Here is a 21,568-nt window from a genome sequence, read left to right on the forward strand (position 1 = left end):
TAAACTATATAGGTAGGTACATTGTTATTAACTTAATTAGGGTACTCCTAAGGCTTAGGAAGAGCCACACTCAGGAGGGCAAAGAGCCGCATGTGGCTCACGAGCCACAGTTTGCCGACCATGGGGTTAGAGCATTGTCCACATACTCCAAGGTTGCCAAGTTCAAGCCCAATCAGGGCAGTCAAGAATAAACAAATGAATGCATAAATAAGTGGAACAACAAATCAATGTGTCTCTCTCTCTCTCCCTCTCTCTCAAATCAATTTTTTAAAATCTATTTTACAAAAGAGAGAAATGGCCCTGGCTGGCACTAGTCAGTGGTTAGAGCATTGGCCCATGCGCCAAAGGGTCACAGGCAGATAATCTCCTCAGTTGCAGGTTCAATCCCCAGGGCCCAGTTGGGGCGCCTTCCTTTCTCTCCCCCTCTCCACTCTCTTCCCCCCTTTTTTCTCCCCCTCACCCCTTCCACTCTTTCTAAAAATAATAAAAATAAATCAATAGAAAAACTATCCTCAGGTGAGGATTAACAAAGAGAGAAATGTATCACTTTTACTTTTTATTTGACAGATGGCACTAACATATTGAGTGCCAACTATGTACCAAGGGCACCATTCTAGAAATGGGATTTATCATTAAATAAAATAGACAAAAGATCTCTTCAAGGAGCTTATATTGTAGTGACTGTATAAATGCTTCCGAATGATAATTCTGTTAGTATGTGCAAATAAGAGTTCATTTGAATTAGCAACAACAGTGGAGCTTGCTATAAAGTAGGGCATTCTATATATCTGGTGCTAGTGCCTGTCTCATATCAAAGACTATGGAAAGCTCAGTCCTCTCTTCATTGACTACTAGTGTAAAGTGGTACCTACTATCAAATTCAAAAAAGTTCTTTTTCCATCCTTTTTTGTTAATTCTCACTGGAAGATCTTTTTCCATTGATTATTTTAGAGAGAGTGGAAGGGGGGGAAAGAAGGGGGAGAAAGACACACACACACGGATTGCCTCTCAAATGTGCCCTGACAAGGGCCAGGGGAATGAACCTGCAACCGAGCTATGATTCCCTTGACAGGGAATCAAACTCTCGACCCTTCGGGCGCGGGTCAACACTCTAACCACTAAGGAGTACCGGCCAGGCCTCAGAACTTCTCTTTGCTCAAATGCCAATGCATTTATAAACAAAAACATACTTCATATTATTGACTCCAACATGCTATCACTATAACATGCATCATTACTTTACATAACACTAAGATAAATTCTGCCAGTTGCACTATGACACACCACTTACTTAAAAAAAATTGGGGTGTGAGGGCATGAGTGGGGATGTGGGTGGCAATGGAGGGGATAAGGACATATAAGTAATACCTTAATAAAGAAGAAATAAAATTAAAACAAGAAAAATTTGTATTTTAGAGATGTTAATGTGAAAACATTGTTCTAATATCGGTATCATATACTGTATTGTTTCGTAGAAATAGTATTATTCAGCAACATGCCTTTTTCTCTCAACAAAACATTTGTGAATGTTAAAAAAAAAAAAACTTGCCGAAACCGGTTTGGCTCAGTGGATAGAGTGTCGGCCTGCGGACTGAAGGGTCCCAGGTTCGATTCCGGTCAGGGGCATGTACCTGGGTTGCGGGCACATCCCCAGTGGGGGATGTGCGGGAGGCAGCTGATCGATGTTTCTCTCTCATCGATGTTTCTGACTTCTATCTCTCTCCCTTCCTCTCTGTAAAAAATCAATAAAAAAATATATTTAAAAAAAAAAAAAAAAACTTTAAAAACAAAATTGGACCATTGTAGCAGACTAACATGAAAAACTTTAAAAATTGTGTGGTTTGTTCATCTGGGTCAGTCTACCTTTAAAAAAACACACCTTTGTCTGACAAAGGGGTGGCTCGGTGCTTGAGTGCTGACCTATGTTCATAAATCAGGAGGTCACACTTCGATTCCAGGTATGGGCAATCATCATTGATGTTTCTATCACTCTCCCTCTCTGAAATCAATAGGAATATATTAAAAAACACATACACTTAAACATCTAAATAAATGAGATGCATTTATCATAAAAAAAAAAAACACCACCACCACATACACACTGCCCTAGCGGGTTTTGCTCAGTGGATAGAGCGTCAGCCTGCGGACTGAAGGGTCCCAGTTCCATTCTGGCCAAGGGCACATGTCTGGATTGTGGGCTCGATCCCCAGTAGGGGGCGTGCAAGAGGCAGCCGATCAATGATTGTCATCATTGATGTTTCTATCTCTCTCACCCTCTCCCTTCCTCTGTGAAATCAATATTTTTTTTAAAAAAAGTAAAACACACACACACACGACCTTCCCAAGGGATTTTAGTGTGCAGTTAAAGTCGAGAACCACTGGAATAGATATGCCCAACTGAATTAGAATAAATGTGAGTGCTTATTAAAAATTTAGTCTTTTGGTCTGTACTCTACATTTAATGCATATCTCTAGGTATACAGTTGAGTTTAACTAGCTGACTTTGTAAAGCTCCTATCTAGAGGCCATCTCAGCTGTGTTTTTTTCCCCCCAGTGGCCAAGGATCCTGACTTTGAAAATATTTGAATCTGTATGGTAATACTGCATAATTTTTTTTCTGGTTTTGTCTGTTAAACTTTTTAACAAATAATGATTAATGATTATGTAGATATATTTGACCAAGTATAGTATTAGAGGGTTACTACTGTTTTGCAGATGATTAAGTATTTAACATAACTAGGTTTAACTTATAAAAACTAATCAGATTTAACCTGATTTTTAAAAACATCAGTAACTGTCTTGGTTTAGAGTGTACTGCATACCTTATGGGTTTCTTAGTGATTCTTCCCTTTCTTTACTATAACTTGTTTATTTCTAACACTTTTCCTTGTATCTGCCTCTATATTCTAATATTTTATTTTGATGAGTTGATATTAGGAATTCTCCCTTCTCCCTTCAGAAGCATTCCTAAGCATTTCTCCTATAAGTCCATTCTTGAACTCTTAATGTTTTTATTAATTTTTTAGAGGGGGTGGGAGAGAAACATCCATCAGTTGCATGCATGCACTGTGACTGGTGGTTGAACCTACAACCTGGACATGTGCCCTGACCAGAACTGAACAGATGACTTTTTGGTGCAGGGGACCACTCTCAACCAACTGAGCCACACTGGCCAGGCCAGGGCCATTCTTGGACTTTTTAATCAGAAGGTATTTATTTAGAATGTCTTGGGAATGAGTTTCCCTTTGTGAATGATAAAAGAATTTAGGATTAACACCTCATAGAGAAGAGTTTGCAATCTAAGGAGAATTATGATTAAAGTAAGGACTATTCTTCCCAAGTTCTGTGATACAGGAATTTTAGAGGAGAACCATGGGCATTATAGGCTAAAGCTGTCAGGGAAAACTGTCTTGTATCCTTTTGAATTTCTGTGTGTGTGTGTGTGTGTGTGTGTGTGTGTGTGTGTGTGTGTGTGGTGTGTATTTATTTATTTTAGAGAAAAAAACTGATTTGGTGTTCCACTCATTTATGCATTCATTGGTTGATTCCTGTATGTGCCCTGACCCAGGGATTGAACCTATTGGGACAACGCTCTAAACCAACCAAGCTACCTGCCAGGGTTGTGTATGTATGTTTAATTTTGGAAGACAGGCAAGCAAAGAAAAGGATTTTTACACATTGATGACTTCCTGTTGTGTACCAGAGGATTATGCATTCTCATTTTATTTTTCATAACTCAGTGAGAGGTAACTCCCAAGTTGCAGGTGAGGAAAGAAGTTCATATAGCTTAAGTAACATGTCAATAGTATGTAATTAAATACATAAACTGGAATGAAAATCTAATCTGAATCATCTTGGTTATAAAGATAGTGTTTTTCTACCATGCTATGTTTCACAAAGTTATGTGTGTTTTGGTCTAAGAAGAGTGCAAGTATTAGCTCTACCTAATATGACAAGAATAGTAAAAACTGTTGCTAGAATATGGAATAGAACCTCTTTATTTTTAAAAATGTTTTTATTGATTTTAGAGAGGGAGAGAGAGATGGAAACATCAATGATGAAAGAGAATCATTGATCGGCTGCCTCCTGCACACTCCCCACTGGGGATCGAGCCCGCAACCTGATCATGTGCCCTTGCCGGAAGTGAACCTGGGACCCTTCAATCCACAGGCAGATGATCTATCCACTGAGCCAAACCAGCTAGGGCTGGAACAGAACCTCTTTAGAGAAACTTCCCAAACTTATTTTATTTCAGCATCTTGTTTCTTTCATAGTACTCAGCACAAATTCCCATGGTAATCCTATTATAAATTTTTTTACTAATTTGTTTATAATTTAACTTATTTTCATCAAATAAAATCAACTAATCACACAAATTCTTTAAGAATGTCTTTTATTGATTTTAGAGAAAGGAAGGGAGAGGAAGACGGACATCAGTGAGAGAGAAAACATCCATTGTTTGACTCCTACACACCCCCTACTAGAGATTGAGCCTGAAACTTGGGCATATGACCGGACCAGGAATCAAACTGGAGACCTCTTGGTGCAGGGGATGATGATCAACCAACTGAGCCACACAAGCCAGAGCATCACACAAATTAAGTAGGATGCTTAACATTTCTACAACACAAAGGCGCTCCAAGTTCTTACAATGTCCTTAAATGACTAATCACCAAGGACACAACATTTCTACAACACAGTGTTCACAACAACCATTCCAAGGTCCTAGAAAATCCTTAAATGACTAAGGACTAAGTCGTGTTAACTGGTAGCTTTCTATTAATCACAGCCCATTCACTGCCCAGGGCTTACACTAAGCCTTTAGAATCACATTTCACAAAATCGGTTATATGTACAGGTATCCCCTGCTTTTCAAAATTCAAATTAACACCAAAGAGACCTACATTAGTACCTGTTTTCACTACATGAAAGAAATCTAAGATTTTTGCTTTTATGAAAAAGACAAAAAGCAAAAATAGCATTTAGCATTTGCTGTTATAAAGGCAGAACACACCCAGAGCAAGGAGAGTGGCACCAACAAGCTTCTTCCTTCGAACTATATTCAGCATCAAACCACCATAGCTTTGAGGCTTGTCTATGAACGTAAGTGCTTTAAGTCTATTCCTTATTTTCCTACTCAGTAATATCAGACTGCTAATATGCAAATATTTTAACACTAATTTACTTTCGCATTTTCATACTACGGAACCTTTCACCCCAAATCCATAGGCAGTAAATATTATATTCTCATGAATATTAACCTGGAATTAATATCAAAAGAACAACACCCCTGGCCGGTTTGGCTCAATGGACAGAGCGTCGGCCTGGTCAAGTTGATTCCAGTCAAGGGCACATACCTTGGTTGCAGGCTCCTCCCCAGCCTGGGCACTGGTTGGGGTACACGAAGGAGGCAACCGATCTACATATTTCTCTCACATCAATGTTTCTCTTTCCCTCTCTCTCCCACTCTTCCTAAAAATCAATGGAAAAATATCCTCAGGTGAGGATTAACAACAACAAAAATATCAAAAGAGCCCTAACTGGTTTGGGCTCAGTGGATAGAGCGTTGGCCTGCGAACTGAAAGGTCCCAGATTTGATTCGGGTCAAGGGCATGTACCGTGGTTGCGGGCACACCCCTAGTGGGGGGTGTGCAGGAGGCAGCTGATCAATGTTTCTCTCCCATCGATGTTTCTAACTCTCTCTCCCTCTCCCTTCCTCTCTGTAAAAAAATCAATAAAATATTTTTTTTTTAAAAAAAAAGCAAAAGAACTACATACCAGCTCAACATGGCCAAAGTATAGATTATATTGCTTGGGAATAAATAATTTAAACAACCTTCACTTTCTGGATATGCAAGTTTCCAGATATGAGTTAAGATTGAGAATTCTATCTTGAAAAAATATTCTATATTTATGTAAATGTAATTTAGAGATTAAACCCATGAGAATATACTTGCTAAGAATAACTCAAAAACAGTAGATTACCTTAATCAGTAGCAAAGACATTTACTTCATCATTCACATTGAATGAAAATTTCTCGTAAATAATACTACCTGACGAGTATTACTCTTTGCAGTTTACAAAACTTCACAATTTCATGGCATCATTAACCCCCATTTTACAGACAAGGAATTCAGATGATTCCAAGGCCTTTGCACTACACATCTTACAAAATATTAAATCGTCATTAACTCTTATTCACAGTGTAACATGACTCCTTTAAATGAAGAGTTAAACACATTTCATAATGCTTTAGCTCAGGGGTCCTCAAACTACGGCCTGCGGGCCACATGTGGCCTGCCGAAAACATTTATCCGGCCCACCGGGTGTTTTTGCCGCCGCTGTGTGCATAGGAATTTGTTCATAGTTTTTTTTTTAAACTATAGTCCGGCCCTCCAACGGTCTGAGGGACAGTGAACTGGCCCCCTGTTTAAAAAGTTTGACGACCCCTGCTTTAGCTAGATAAAATCCTGACATCATCACAATCAATCCTAACAATGACAGATCTGCCCAGCTACTGTGATGGATCACTGGAAGAAAGGCAATAAAGTCAAGATTAAATTTCAAAAAAGATAAACCAGCATCATAGTCATTTGTTTTCTAAACTACACAGGATTTGGGTGTTGTAAACAGAATGGTCTTAACAAGGTGTGGGTAAGAGTATAAAAATGAATTTGGGGGAAAAGTTCTGAGCTTAGGATAGACATTTGCTAGACCTAAGTCAAGTATTTTTAAACACAGATCTAGCTCAAGGTAGACATACATAAAACCAACATACTTGGCTTTGACACTATCACTCAGATTGACTAGTTCATATGCTAGCAGGTTCTATTTTCAGCAACTACCATATCCTTGGCTTTTCCAGTTCCAATTGGAGGAATGGGAGGAGGGACTCTTTCACTTTGCCTTTAATTTATCTTATGTTCTGCCAAAAGTTGACTTTATCTGAGAAAGAAGAATCCCAATCTGAGGATTCAGATCTAAGATATCTCTACCGTAGAAGGATGCACAAAGCTTAGAAAACTTTTGTTATGAATCAAAATGGAACTAGTAGTTAACAAATGGTCTTTAAGTAGGTAGATTATAGGGGAAGTTTACAGCTCAGGACAATCCCAGTTTAGCGTACAGCACAATTATAAATTGGTTCCTCTTCAGTTCAAAGTATCCTGATTTAGATGATACCCTTGCCAAGCCGGTATGGCTCAGTGGTTGAGTGTTGACCAATGAACCAAGAGGTTCAATTCCAGTCAGGGTACATACCCGGGTTGCGGGCTCCATCCCCAGTAGTGGACGTGCAGGAGGCAGCGATCAATGTCTCTCTCTCTCTCTCATCTATGTCTCTATTTCTATCTCTCCCTCTTCCTTCCTCTCCAAAATCAATAAAAAGTTTTAAATTAAATTATGATAACCCTTTTATTAAGGCAGCTATTACAACTTGATAAATTTATTTATTTATTTATTTATTATATTTTATTGATTTTTTACAGAGAGGAAGGGAGAGAGATAGAGAGTTAGAAACATCTATCAGCTGCCTCCTGCACATCTCCTACTGGGGATGTGCCTGTAACCCAGGTACATGCCCTTGACCGGAATCGAACCTGGGACCCTTCAGTCCGCAAGCCAACGCTCTAGCCACTGAGCCAAACCGGTTTCAGCACAACTTGATAAATTTAAATGAGCTCCTGAAATTGTTCCAGGAATGTGACTAGCATGAATATTTAGTTAATGAGTTCAAACCATTAAATTATGTTCACAAACTAATCTGTCAACTTGGATATGTCAGTATTAAACTGTATCAAACTGTTAACTGATCTTTTCAAAAAAAGTAAACTACTTAACGTTGCTGTTCCCTACTATCCCCTATCCCTTAATACATTGTTTGACAGCTATCTTAGAACCTTTGTGAATCATTCGCCACCCTTTCTCCTCTTAAAAGTTTTACAATTATATCAGTAAGTTAAGGGCCACATCCATTAGAACAAAGGTGAAGGGGAAAACAAAAGTACTTTACAGATAGATATACATGGCCATATCCTGGTTGGGTAGCTCAGTTGTTTAGAATGTCATCCCAATACACCAAGTTTTCAGGTCAGATCAAGTCAGGGTACATAGAAGAATCAACCAAGGAATTCATAAACAGGTGGAGTGGCGAATCAATGCTTGTGTGTGTGTCTCTCTCTCACTACCTATGTCGATGTTATATGAAACTAGAGGCCCGGTGCACAAAATTTGTGCACAGGCATGGTCCCTAGGCCTGGCCAGCAATCAGGGCAGATCTGTGGGGCAACTGGCGGGGCAATCGGGGCCCCCGCCTTGGCCTGGCACTGCCCGCTCACCTGCTCCACCATCCCACCATGGTCTTACTCTCATCAGGGCACATCGAGGCCAGCAGCACCTCCACTGCCGCCCGCTGCCAGCACCATGTCATTGACACCTGCCATGTTCCACACTGCCCTTGGTGGTCAGCGCACATCTAACTCCCGGTCCCAGTCAGTCGAACTCCCACCCTTGGGGACAATTTTCATATTAGCCTTTTATTATATAGGATAAGTAAAAATTTTTGTGAAAACTGTCTGTGAAAAGTGAAACTCTATATATTTGGCATTATTTAATTAAAATTTTTAATTCGTTTTATCCTATGACTGACATTACCATTTAAATACACATTCTTGGCCTGGATTGTTGGCTCAGCTGGTTAGAGTGTCATCCCGTGCACAGAAGGGTCACAGATTCAACTGCTGGTCAGGGAACATACGAGACTGCAGGTTCAATCCCTAGTCAGGGCAAGCATGGGAAGTAACTGATCGATATTTCCCTCTCTCTCCTTTCCTCTCCAAAAAAAATCCATAAAAACATGTCCTGCCAAACCAGTTTGGCTCAGTGGATAGAGCGTCGGCCTGCGGACTCAGGGGTCCCGGGTTCGATTCCGGTCAAGGGCATGTGCCTTGGTTGCGGGCACATCCCCAATGGGGGGGCATGCAGGAGGCAGCTAATCGATCTCTCTCATCTATGTTTCTGGCTATCCCTCTCCTTTCTTCTCTGTAAAAAACCCATAAAATATATTAAAAAAAAAAGTCCTCAGGTGAGGATTAAATACTCTTTTCTTAAATATAAGGTAAAAGTCTAGCAAAATCAGCCTTACAACCCTCCTTTAAAAAAATTTTCTTTTTAGGTTATCTTCCTTCTTTCTCTGAAATTTCACTTACTATATATCAGGTTATAGAAATTTTTTACACATTTCACATTCCCTTGACCAAGCTATGAACAATTATGAGAAGCCTGTTTGTATAGATTTTCAATGTGTTTGCTTGTACTTACTGAATCCAAAATTTGCTCAGTTTAATACCTGTCATAGGTGTTCTTCCCCTACCAGAATTCAAATTATTTTCATATAGCCCTAGCTGGTTTGGTTCAGTGGATGGAGTGTCAGCCTGTGGGACTGGTCCCAAGTTCGATTCCAGTCAAGGGCACATGCCTAGGTTTCGGGCTCAATCTCTAGTAGGGGGCATGCAGGAGGCAGCCAATCAATGATTCTCTCTCATCATTGATGTTCCTATCTCTCTCCCAATAAAAATATTTTTTAAAAAAAACATATCTATCTATATAATAAAAGCCTAAGCAACCATTAAAGTGGAATGACCAGAACAACCAGTCGCTATGATGTGCACTGACCACCAGGGGGCAGACGCTCAATGGAGGAGCTACCCCCCTGGTGGTCAGTGTCCTCCCACAGGGGAAGCGCAGCTCAGCCAGAAGCCAAGCTCACAGCTGACAAGTGCAGAGGTGGTGGTGGGAGCCTCTAAGGAGCAGGGAGCTGAGCAGTAAGGAGCAGCATGCAGACAGGAGGTAAGGAGCGAGGGGTCCTGGACTGCGAGGAGAAAAAAAATTAATACCTGGTTGCATTAGAGGGAAACTACAAAAAAAAAAAAAAAACAAAGGCAGAGAACATCTTAAAAGTAGTCAGAAGAAAACTGGCAGGTGGACACCCCCCAAGGGGTCCTGGACTGCGAGAGGGCACAGGCCAGGCTGAGGAACACACACACACACACACACACACACACACACACACACACACACACACACCCTCCCCCACCCCTACCCCAGTGCACAAATTTCTTGTACCAGGCCTCTCGTTTTCATATAAAGGTGAAAGGAGTGCCTAAGAATGTCCACAGTAGTAAGAATTTACCCCATCACCTCAAATTGCAATGATTCATGATTTTATTATATTCCAGTGTTGTAAGCTAACAGAATAGATTGATGTACAATACTATACAAAAGTCTAAAATATACACAAAAGAGCATCTGCTTTAAATAGGAAGATTAAAAGCTACCAGTAGGAGGTTATTTTAAAAGTTGCATTATCGCCCTAGCCAGTTTGGCTCAGTAGATAGAGCGTTGGCCTGTGGACTAAAGGGTCGCAGGTTCGATTCTGGCCAAGGGCATATGTCTGGGTTGCGGGCTTGATCCCCAGTAGGGGACACGCAGGAGGCAGCCTATCAATGATTCTCTCTCATCATTGATGTTTCTATCTCTCTCTCTATCTCTCTTCCTTCCTCTCTAAAATCAATAAAAGTATATTTAAAAAAAAAAAAAAGTTGCATTATCTAATTCTGCTTATACATAGGAAGGAGAGAAAAAATTGCACTCAATAAAGTTAACTCCATTAACTGAAATAGCAATAAAAATTATTACTGGCCTACAGTGTAGAATTGATAATTAACCTGTTTTATTTTTTTAAGTATAATGTTAAACATGAGTGTTTTTTTAACCATCACCCCAGAACATATTTTCATTGATTTCGATAGAGAGGAAGGGAGGAGAGAGACAGACAGACATCACTGATCAGCCAGCACCTGTGGTAAGCGCCCCCCAACTGGGGATTGAACTCGGGACCCTTTGGTGCATGGAACAAAGCTCCAACCAATTTTGAGCCACACCAGCCAGGGTTAACCTGTTTTTTAACTCATTACTAAAATTAATTTACTATTACCCGTATTTTTCCCCTAACAAGGCATATCAGAACCCCTCACTGGCTACCAGAATAAGTTAGAGATGAGGCACGGGTATTTTAAAAGGACAGCTTAGTAATGCAGAACAGATGTATTCCTGGTGTTGATGCATTCACACAGAATGAATCGAAAGAGACCATCAAAACTTTACCCTGTCAGATGGAGCCAATTATCACAGGGAGAAGGAAGGTCGAAAGATGAAACCAGCAACTACCCCATGAACTTAAGTGTAGTGTATGCTGGTGAGCCTCTTACTCTCAGAAAATGTGAAAGTGTTCACTCCCCCCGCCACACTCCTCACTTTTCTGTACTATTGTGGTTCATACAGATAGAACAGTAAAACTAGGTTCAGGAAGGCTGTTTGTTTTTTTTTAATATGTTCCTATTGATTTTGGGGAGGGGGAAGGGGAAGGTAGACATCAATGATGAGAGATATCATTATCAGCTGCGTCCTGCACAGGGCTCAAGCCTGCAACCAGAATTTGAAGCATGTGCCCTGACCAGGAATCGAACTGCGACCCCCTGGTTCATAGGCCTGAGCTCAACCACTGAGCCAAGCTGGCCGGGCAGGATTTCCTTAATATGGCCACGAATGACATAAAAACTATCCCTTTGACTGACTTAAGTTAGGATGCTAAATTTAATCTTCAAGATGAACAGTCCTAGTCCCAAACCTCAATATATCAGCAACCCAAAATTGTTTTTTCTGAACACATCTTAGCTCTTCCTCCAGTACCTTTAAATAAACCATATAAATTGATTCCAATTCCCCAGGATAGAATTAAGTGATACTACAAAGAAGTTTAGGTATTAGATTCAACACAGCATGCAAAATAAAAGATGAAGGTAATGCAGGAACAATGAGAAAAAATAGTATATCCAAATACCCAAAACCAAATCATTCAAATGCACTCTCACCTTCTTCCACTCCCCACGCTGGATAAATTGGTGGCTAAAACTATGATATCAATTTTTGTCACCACAAACAACACTAAATTATTGTACTAAATAAAGGAGTAGACATAAGTAAGTAGGATTCTTGATAACTGTCTTCCTCTTCTTCCTTTCCAATGAATCCCTATCTTGTGCCCAACAAGACTTTCTCTCCATCTGGCAGACCCTATTCCCTCCCCCTCTAGATTCTGAAGGAGACACCAAAATGTACATGTAATGATGTGGCTCTAGCTGGAGAGGACTGTGTTGAATAACTAGTAGGAGATATGGTCAAAAATCCTAAGCACTCAACTCCAAAATATGATTAACACTAACCTGTCAACTTAGAAACCACAATCATGAGCTTCTAAATCAGTTCTTAAAACAAGTTTTAAAAAGACCTTCCTCTATGTCCTTTTGGTTATCACGTTTACTCGGAACCTAAAATCCCTACAGAACAGAAAGCATTCAAATATAATTTCAAGTTTCCTGCCAAGGGCACTGGTAGATTAAAAGGGGAACCTATTTGGAGGGGGTGGGGGAGACGGACGACACTTCCATTACAAGCACACCTACATGTTTGACTTTTAAACACTGAAATAAAGGCAAATCTGACCTTGAGCTGTACTTCCCCATCTTATTCCCCTCCCCCTCCTAACAGGAACCTTATTTAATACAAATAGCAATTTAAGGATTTACAAGATGAAATTTAGTGTAGTATCTTCCCTAAGTTTCAGTTCAAAGCCTTTTCTCCTAATTCTCAAATTCCTGAATCCTAATGTATGATATCGAGCCCTAAGGCTGCTCACATGACAAACAGGTATTCAAGGAAAGCAATGGTCCTACATGACACTTTGAAAAATAAATGGCTCAGTAATGAAGAAAAATCTAAAGATCAATGGCACTTGATACCATGTGTCACCCCCACAAGAGCATTAAAACCACATATATGACTGTTTTCATAATACTACATTTTAACAGATGTGGGGGTAATTAAAATACCTACGTCTAAAATTGAGGGAGGGGCAATTTTTTAAAAGCAGCAACCTGGAACTGACTAAAAAGACACAATGGACAATTCCACAAAGTTCTAGAAAATGACGAAAGAACCTTTATGGGCAAAGGACCGAGGAACAAAGAAAAACTGCTCAAATCTGTACATAAAACACAGAAAAGTACATAGGATCTGCTGGGACTCCCTATCGTCACTATCCCCAAACCCACAGCCCAGCTGAATGATTGGGGTAAATTAAAATCCCCAATGAGGTACGAACCACGCATTCCAAGACCGGGCAGTCACCAAAATGCGGTTACTAACCATTATTTGAAATAACTTTATTTTTCAACAGGTCTTTCTCCGTTGTCTATCAGTGCAGGCAAACAGCAAAGTCATCATTCTTACGAACGGGTAGACCGAGACACAGGCACTGGCCAAGGACTAAGACTCGCCTCCCGGCTTCCGTTCAGCGCCGGACCCACCAGGCCACGGCGCCGGGGCCAGGAATAACTGCAGGAACTTGGAGCGTCGGGTTTCAGCCCGCGGGAAGGGAGCGTGGGGAGAAGGCGCAGTTGAACGAAAAGCCTAAGAACCCTCACACCAGGGGAGGGTGCCGGCCGAGGGAGAAACACGATCGCAGCATCTCAGCGGGCCTCCGCCCAGGGATGGGCAGCCGTGATTCCCACCCGCGCCCCTTCCCCCGCCTCGGGCACGACGGCCCCCGCACCGCCACCGCCACCGCCCGAAGACGACCTCCTCTCGCTAAGCTGCTCCTTTGTGAGACTCGCAGCCGCCGCCCCACATTGGGCCTCCGGGGAAAAGCCACCGCCCCCACCCGCCATATTTCCCTGAAAGGCGCCCGCGCTACAGCTCCCGGTCGCCACTCTCCCCCATGTGGCGGGTGTTTCTTCCCCATCATCCCACTCAATTGTTCTCCACATCCCAAGACGGGCCAGAAGTTCCCCGGAGGATCGCTCGCCCGGAGACAGCACCCGCCATCTCCTCCCCCCGCCCCGGGAATCGCCCTCCCCCCCAGCCGCCATTTTACAACCAACTCCTCCACCCCATCGCCTCGGCCTCTCGGCTGGCAAGTGTCTGCAGCCGAGGACACTGAAAGGGTCAAACTCCTAGGCCTGGGGCCTCCCACGGCTCCAGGAGGCCACAGGCCATTTCCTGCTTCCAGAATCCACGTCCCCCGGCCAGGCTCCGAGACGATGCCGCCATTTTGTCTCCTGCTCCCGGCCTCTGTGGGCGGCGGCAGAGGGTCCGAGAATTCCAGCCCCCGGTTGACCCCCCAACTCACCGTCGTATCGCTCAGCCTGCTCGGCCAGCTTCGCCTGGTACACCAGATCCTCCCGATCATCCATAGCGGCAGCGGCTCCGGCAGGGTCTGCGCGACGGATGGAAGCGGATAGCGTCTCCGACTCTCTCAGCCTCTCGCTACGCGTCCGAGCAGCAAAAATGGCGGCGCCTCAATCCGGGACTTCCGCCTGCGCACGCGGACAACTGCTCAGCTCTATGGCAACCGCTCCCTGGCAACTGGCGCGGGGGGCGGTCCGGGAGCTCGGCGCCCGAAGAGGCTGGAACCAGCCGACGCCCCTCCTCCGTGAGCTCAGCTGGCGCGGGAGCCCCGAGGCGGGAACGGCGGCTGCGGGAAGAAAGAGCGACCCCCAGGGAACCCGGAGGAGAGCTGGAGGCGAGGCCGGCCTGGACGGCCCCTGAAGAGAGCGAGCGAGAGAAAGCAAAGGCTGTAACGGTTTGCTAATGGCCGGCCTCCCCACGGAAACCAGCCTCTCCCCTACTTGCCCGTCTCCTCAGCCACGCCCACTCCTGCTTCTCCCGGCTTTTTCTACCCCGGGGTGAAGAGGTGGGCCCTGCCATAGTTGGTGGGGGAAGGGGAACCCCAATTTCACACCTCCACTTCACTTGGCAGCCTTTGGCTTCTGCGCGTTAGCCTTTTCCGTTTAGAGTTAGACCCACCACGGATGGGAACCAGGGTCGTGGTTGGAGGAGCCCGGCCTGGACTGCAAGGCGCAGAAGACGGGGCCAGGCTGGGGTTGAAACAGGGAGCACGGATGGAAGGAGCTGGTCTCGCTGCCCGCTGGGTTCCCAGCACCTTGCCCTCCATGTAATATCTGTTCCAAGACCGAAGTTCAATAACTAGAACATAAGCTGTGTGGTGAGGCCTGCAATAAATGTGGAATAAAAAGGTTGGCACCAAATTATCAAGAGCCTTGGATGGCAAGCTAAGAAGTTTGCCCTTATTCAGTGGGAACAGAAAGCTATGATTTTTGCAGAGAGGATAATATCATCATCGTTTATCTAACCTATACTTTAAAAAGATGAATAAGTACGGTAAAATAGTGATTGATTAGCAGGCTATTATACCAATGCAGGCAAGCAGTAATAGATGGTAGCAGTGAAAATAGGAATGGAAGGACAACTAAGATTAATACTACAGAGAAAAGCCACAAAAGTTCGTATCTGATCAGATGTAGAGACCTTGTGAGGGGAAAAAACTGACTTTCCATCTTCCCACCCTGAGTCATTGGAATAATGAGTGGCAGTACCATTATCAACAACAAAAATAGCACTGCTAGGAAAGTTTGCTGATAGAATGCAGAGAAGACAATTCCTTCTAGCACATGTTGGTTCTAAGATTCTCAAAGATCACCCAGGTAGAAGTAACCATCATGGAACTGGAAAAAAGGGGAAGAAGGAGAATACCTACTTCTAAGAGAGGTAAAAGCAGAAAACTCAGCAAAGGAAACTGGGTGGCTCCTTATTGCATTACAGATTAAGCCCCTTCCACTCTAAACACACTTATCAAATTTCAATGGTAAAAGACAGAATCAAAATACGGAATTCTATAACTCTATAAATACACATTTACTTATTTATACCTCCGGCAAGTCATTTCACCTCTGAAGCTTCATGTTCATTGGTAGAGAAACTGGAGACCATTTGTTAAGCCATGAAACAAGCCTTAATACATGTTAAAAGACTGAAATCATACAAAGTATCTTTTCCTATCACAACGGAATGAAACTTGAAATTAGCCTTGGCCAGGTATCTCGGTTGGTTATAGCACGATATACCAAGGTTGTGGGTTTGATCCCTGGTCAGGGCATATACAAGGAGCAACGACTGAATGCATAAATAAGTGCAACAAATCGCTGTTTCTCTCACCTCCTCCTCCCCTCTCTCACTAACATCAATAAGTAAAAATTGCCCTGGCTGGTGTGACTCAGTTGGTAGGAACTGTCTCAGGGTGTGTACAGGAGGCAACTGATTGATCTTTCTCTCTCCCCTCCCCCTCTCTACACTTTCTCTCTCCCTTCCACTCTCTCTACTAGTAAAAATCATTAGAGGCCTGGCCTGCATGGCTCAGTGGTTGAGCATTGACTTATGAACCAAGAGTTCATGGTTCAATTCCCAGTCAGGGCACATGCTGGGGTTGTGGGCTCGATCCCCAGTGTGTGGCTTGCTGGCGGCAGCTGTTCAGTGATTCTCTCTCATCACTGATGTTTCTATCTCTCCCTCTCCCTTCCTCTCTGAAATCAATAAAAAAAACTAAAAATGTTTTAAAAATAAAATCCAGAGTGAGCGCCAAAGCCCCATTGAAGCAAGTCTTGCCCCGGAGGGGTGTCTCCACCACAGAAGTTCTCCCACTTCAGACACAGCTGATTCTCACAGCCAATTGGCCTGGAGGTCAATTCCTCCCAGTGATCCTACAACAATCAAGGCTTAACTACAACAACACTGTGCACAAAGCCCACAAGGGGGTGCACCAAGAGTGTCTACCTCAAGTAATTGGGGAGGCTGAGCCACTGGGCCTTATAGGACACCTAGTACAGAAAGCCACTCTATTGACACAGCGAAGCATAAAAAAAATGCGGAGACAAACAGGACACAAATGACAGAAATGGAGGAAAGCAAACTACTGGATATAGAGTTCAAAACCACACTTTCAAGGTTTTTCAAGAATTTTCTAGAAACCGCCAATAAACTTAATGAGACCCTCAAGAAATCTAATGAGACCCTCGAGATTGTGATAAAGGACCAACTAGAAATTAAGCATACACTGACTGAAATAAAGAATATTATTACAGACTCCCAACAGCAGACTAGAGGATCGCAAGAATCAAGTCAACAATTTGAAATATGAAGAAGCAAAAAACACCCAACCGGAAAAGCAAAATGAAAAAAGAATCCAAAAATATGAAGATAGTGTAAGGAGCCTCTGGGACAGCTTCAAGCATACCAACATCCAAATTATAGGGGTGCCAGAAGAAGAGAGAGAGCAAGATATTGAAAACTTATTTGAAGAAATAATGACAGAAAACTTCCCCTACCTGGTGAAAGAAATAGACTTACAAGTCCAGGAAGCACAGAGAACCCCAAACAAAAGGAATCCAAAGAGGACCACACCAAGACACATCATAATTAAAATGCCAAGAGCAGCTGAAACCAGTTTGGCTCAGTGGATAGAGCGTCGGCCTGCAGACTGAAAGGTCCCAGGTTCGATTCCGGTCAAGGGCATGTACCTGGGTTGCGGGCATATCCCCAGTGGAGATGTGCAGGAGGCAGCTGATCGATGTTTCTCTCTCATCGATGTTTCTAACTATCTCTCTCCCTTCCTCTCTGTAAAAAATCAATAAAATATATATTAAAAAAAATGCCAAGAGCAAAAGACAAAGAGAGAATCTTAAAAGCAGCAAGAGAAAGAAACTCAGTTACCTACAAGGGAGTACCCATACGACTGTCAGCTGATTTCTCAACAGAAACTTTGCAGGCCAGAAGGGAGTGGCAAGAAATATTCAAAGTGATGAACACCAAGAACCTACAACCAAGATTACTTTATCCAGCAAAGCTATCATTCAGAATTGAAGATCAGATAAAGAGCTTCACAGATAAGAAAAAGCTAAAGAAGTTCATCACCACTAAACCAGTATTATATGAAATGCTGAAAGGTATCCTTTAAGAAGAGGAAGAAGAAGAAAATGGTAAAGATACAAACTATGAACAACAAATACACATCTATCAACAAGTAAATCTAAAAATCAAGTGAATAAATAATCTGATAAACAGAATAAACTGGTGATTATAATAGAATCAAGGGCATAGAAAGGGAGTGGACTGACTATTCTTGTGGGGGAAAGGGGTGTGGGGGATGCAGGAAGAGACTGAACAAAAATTGTGCACCTATGGATGAGGACAGTGGGGGTGGGGGTGAGGGCGGAGGGTGGGGTGGGAAACAGGCGGAGGGGAGCTATGGGGGGAAAAAGAGGAACAACTGTAATAATCTGAAGAATAAAGATTTAATTTAAAACAAAAAAAGGGTAATATGCAAACTGACCCTAACAGCAGAAAGGCTGGGAAAAATAAAATAAAATAAAAAATAAAATCCAGTGGGAGTCTACTTAAGACTCAACTTCCTTAAAAAAAAGAGAGAATAACTTATTTGGTTACTTTGGTTCAGATTGCCGAAATGTAACTTACCACATGAATGACATTTATAGGATCTGTTATTTTATATTTAATAAAATGAAGCCACAGAAGCTATAAGGCTTTTATTGACCTTTGTTCAAAACAGTGATAATATATTTGACACATGTAAACACAGAAATTACACACTCCAGTACTTATTGCCCAGATAAAATGTTTGTCATGTCCTGGCTGGTTTGGCTCAGCGGATAGAGCATTGGCCTGCGGACTGAAGGGTCCCAGGTTTGATTCTGGTCAGGGACATGTGCCTGGGTTGCGGGCACATCCCAAGTGGAGGGCATGCAGGAGGCAGCTGAATCGATGTTTCTGACTATCCCTCTCCCTTCCTCTCTGTGAAAGATCAATAAAATATATTAAAAAGAAAAAAAAAATGTCACATCTGCTTCAGGTACCTTCTATTAAGACACTAGAGGCTCAGTGCACGAATTTGTGCACATTCAAAGGAAATTAATTAGAAGAAATATTTTAGAAGCCTGGGAGGGACCATGGGAGGACTCCAGGGTGTGTCCAGCCCACCTCGCCAAGTCCCAATTGGTCAGACCCCAGCAACAAGCTAACCTACCGGTTGGAGTGTCTGCCCCGTGGTGGTCAGTGCACATCATAGCAACTGGTCAAGCAGTTGACCATTTAGTCAACCCATCGGTTGGATACTTAGCATATTAGGCTTTTATATATATAGATTAAGCCCTAGCCAGTTTGGCTCAATGGATAGATTGTTAGCCTGTGGACTGAAAGGTCCCAGGATTGATTCTGGTCAAGGGCACATGTCTGGGTAGCAGGCTCGATCCCCAGTGGGAGGTGTGCAGGAGGCAATCAATGATTCTCATCATTGATGTTTCTCTATCTCCCTCTCCCTTCCTCTCTGAAATCAAGAAAAAAAATATTTTTTTAAAAAAAGACATTATGCCCTGACCGGTTTGGCTCAGCGGATAGAGCGTCGGCCTGCGGACTCAAGGGTCCCAGGTTGGATTCCGGTCAAGGGCATGTACCTTGGTTGCGGGCACATCCCCAGTGGGGAGTGTGCAGGGGGCAGCTGATCCATGTTTCTCTCTCAATCGATGTTTCTAACTCTCTATCCCTCTCCCTTCCTCTCTGTAAAAATCAATAAAATATATATTTAAAAAAAAAAGACATTAAATGCTATCTCCCTGACCGGTTGCTCAGTGGTTAGAGCAGGGGTGGGCAAACTTTTTGACTCGAGGGCCACAATGGGTTCTTAAACTGGACCGGAGGGCCGGAACAAAAGCATGGATGGAGTGTTTGTGTGAACTAATATAAATTCAAAGTAAACATCATTACATAAAAGGGTACGGTCTTTTTTTTTTTTTTTTTTTTAGTTTTATTCATTTCAAACTGGCCGGATCCGGCCCGCAGGTCGTAGTTTGCCCATGGCTGGGTTAGAGCATCAGCCTGCAGATCAAAGGGTTGCAGATTCCATTATCAGTCAAGGCCATGTACATTGGTTGCAGGTTACCCATCCCTGGTAGGGGTGCATGTGGGAGGCAACCAATCCATGTGTTTCTCTCGCATAGTTTCTCTTCCCCGCAACCTCCCTCCCTTCCACTCTCTGGAAATCAATGGAAAAAATGCCCTCAGTGAGGATTGAAAAAAGAAAAAAAAGACAATAAATGCTAACAAGGTATTAATAGACTGCTTGTCCCTCAATCTCTCCCTCCCTGGCATTAACTATTATCCTGAGTCCCAGTGTGAATTCTTGATATTCCTACTTAAAATTTTTTTATACATATGGCTGTATCCATAAAAATGTATGAGGCCCGGCTGATGTGGCTCATTGGTTGAGTATCAACCTATGAACCAGGAGATCCTGGTTCAGTTCCAATCACACTCCCGAGCTCATATATGCCTGGGTTGCGAGCTTGGTCCCCAGTACAGGGTGTGCAGGAGGCAGCTGATCAATGATTCTCTCTCATCATTGATGTTTCTATCTCTCCCTCTTCCTCTCTGAAATCAATAAAAATACATTGCAATGATAATAACAGCAAACTAAATTCAGCAGCATATGAAAAGGATTATATATCATAAACAAGTGAGATTTAATCCAGGAATAGAGGGATGATTCAAGAAAATCAATGTAATTAATATCCTATATTAATAAAAGAAGGAGAAAAACAACATGACTAGCTCAATTTATGCCAAAAAAAAAAAAAAAAAAAAAAGCATTTAACAAAATCCAAGGCCCTGGCCAGGTAGCTCCATTGATTAGAGTGTTGTCCTGATATGCCAAAGTTTTGGGTTTGATCCCTCGTCAGGGCACATACAAATATCAGCCAATGAATGCATCAATAAGTGAAACAACAAATCAATGTTTCTCTGTTTCTTTTTCTCTCTCTCTTCCCCTCTCCAAAATCAAGCAATAAATAAAAATTTTAAAAACTCCAATACCCTTTCATAATGAAAATAATAAAGAATAGAAGGGAACTGCATCCACATAATAAAGGCCACATATGAAAAACACACAGCTAACATCATACTCAACGGTGAAAACTGAAAGCTTTCTCCCTAAGATCATGAACAAAATAAGATGCCCCCTTTTGTGATTTCTATTCAACATAGTACTAAAAGCAAAAGGCATCCAAATTAGAAAGAAAGAGGTAAAAATATGCCTGTTCTCAGACATGACCTTATATATAGAAAACCCTAAACGTTTTCACCAAAAAAATGTTAGAACTAAAAAATAAATTCAACAAAATTGGAGGTTACAAAATCAACATACAAAAATCAGTTGGAGCCCTAACCAGTTTGGCACAGTGGATAGAGCACTGGCCTGCGGACTGAAGGATCCCGGGTTCGATTCCGGTCAAGGGCATGTACCTTGGTTGCGGGCACATCCCCAGTGGGGAGATGTGCAGGAGGCAGCTGGTCGATGTTTCTCTCTCATCGATGTTTCTAACTCTCTATCCCTCTCCCTTCCTCTCTGTAAAAAATCAATAAAAATATATTTTAAAAATTTTTTTCATTTGCAATAGCATCAAAAAGAATAAAATTTCTAGGAATAAACTAACCAAGAAGGTGAAAGACTTACACATGAAAAACTACAAAACACTGCTGAAATTAATGAATGAATGAAAATGAATGGAAAAGCTTTTGTGTTCTTGG

The 21,568-nt window shown here is 42.3% G+C and overlaps 1 protein-coding gene across 2 annotated transcripts in view; it reads right to left on the bottom strand.

Annotated features, from left to right (window-relative positions):
• Positions 1 to 14,678, bottom strand: part of YWHAE (tyrosine 3-monooxygenase/tryptophan 5-monooxygenase activation protein epsilon) — a 40,489-nt gene extending 25,811 nt beyond the window's left edge. The window contains exon 1 of one of the 2 annotated variants that reach the window (XM_036340955.1): positions 14,247 to 14,678. In XM_036340955.1, coding sequence (XP_036196848.1) covers positions 14,247 to 14,310 — 64 coding nt within the window. In that variant the 5' untranslated portion in view covers positions 14,311 to 14,678. The remainder of the gene's footprint in view (positions 1 to 14,246) is intronic. The other variant, XM_036340954.1, reaches the window with a different exon arrangement.
• Between the last annotated feature and the right edge of the window lie 6,890 nt (positions 14,679 to 21,568).

Source organism: Myotis myotis, unplaced genomic scaffold (genome assembly GCF_014108235.1).
Source record: "Myotis myotis isolate mMyoMyo1 unplaced genomic scaffold, mMyoMyo1.p scaffold_m19_p_17, whole genome shotgun sequence".
Lineage (NCBI taxonomy): Eukaryota > Metazoa > Chordata > Mammalia > Chiroptera > Vespertilionidae > Myotis > Myotis myotis.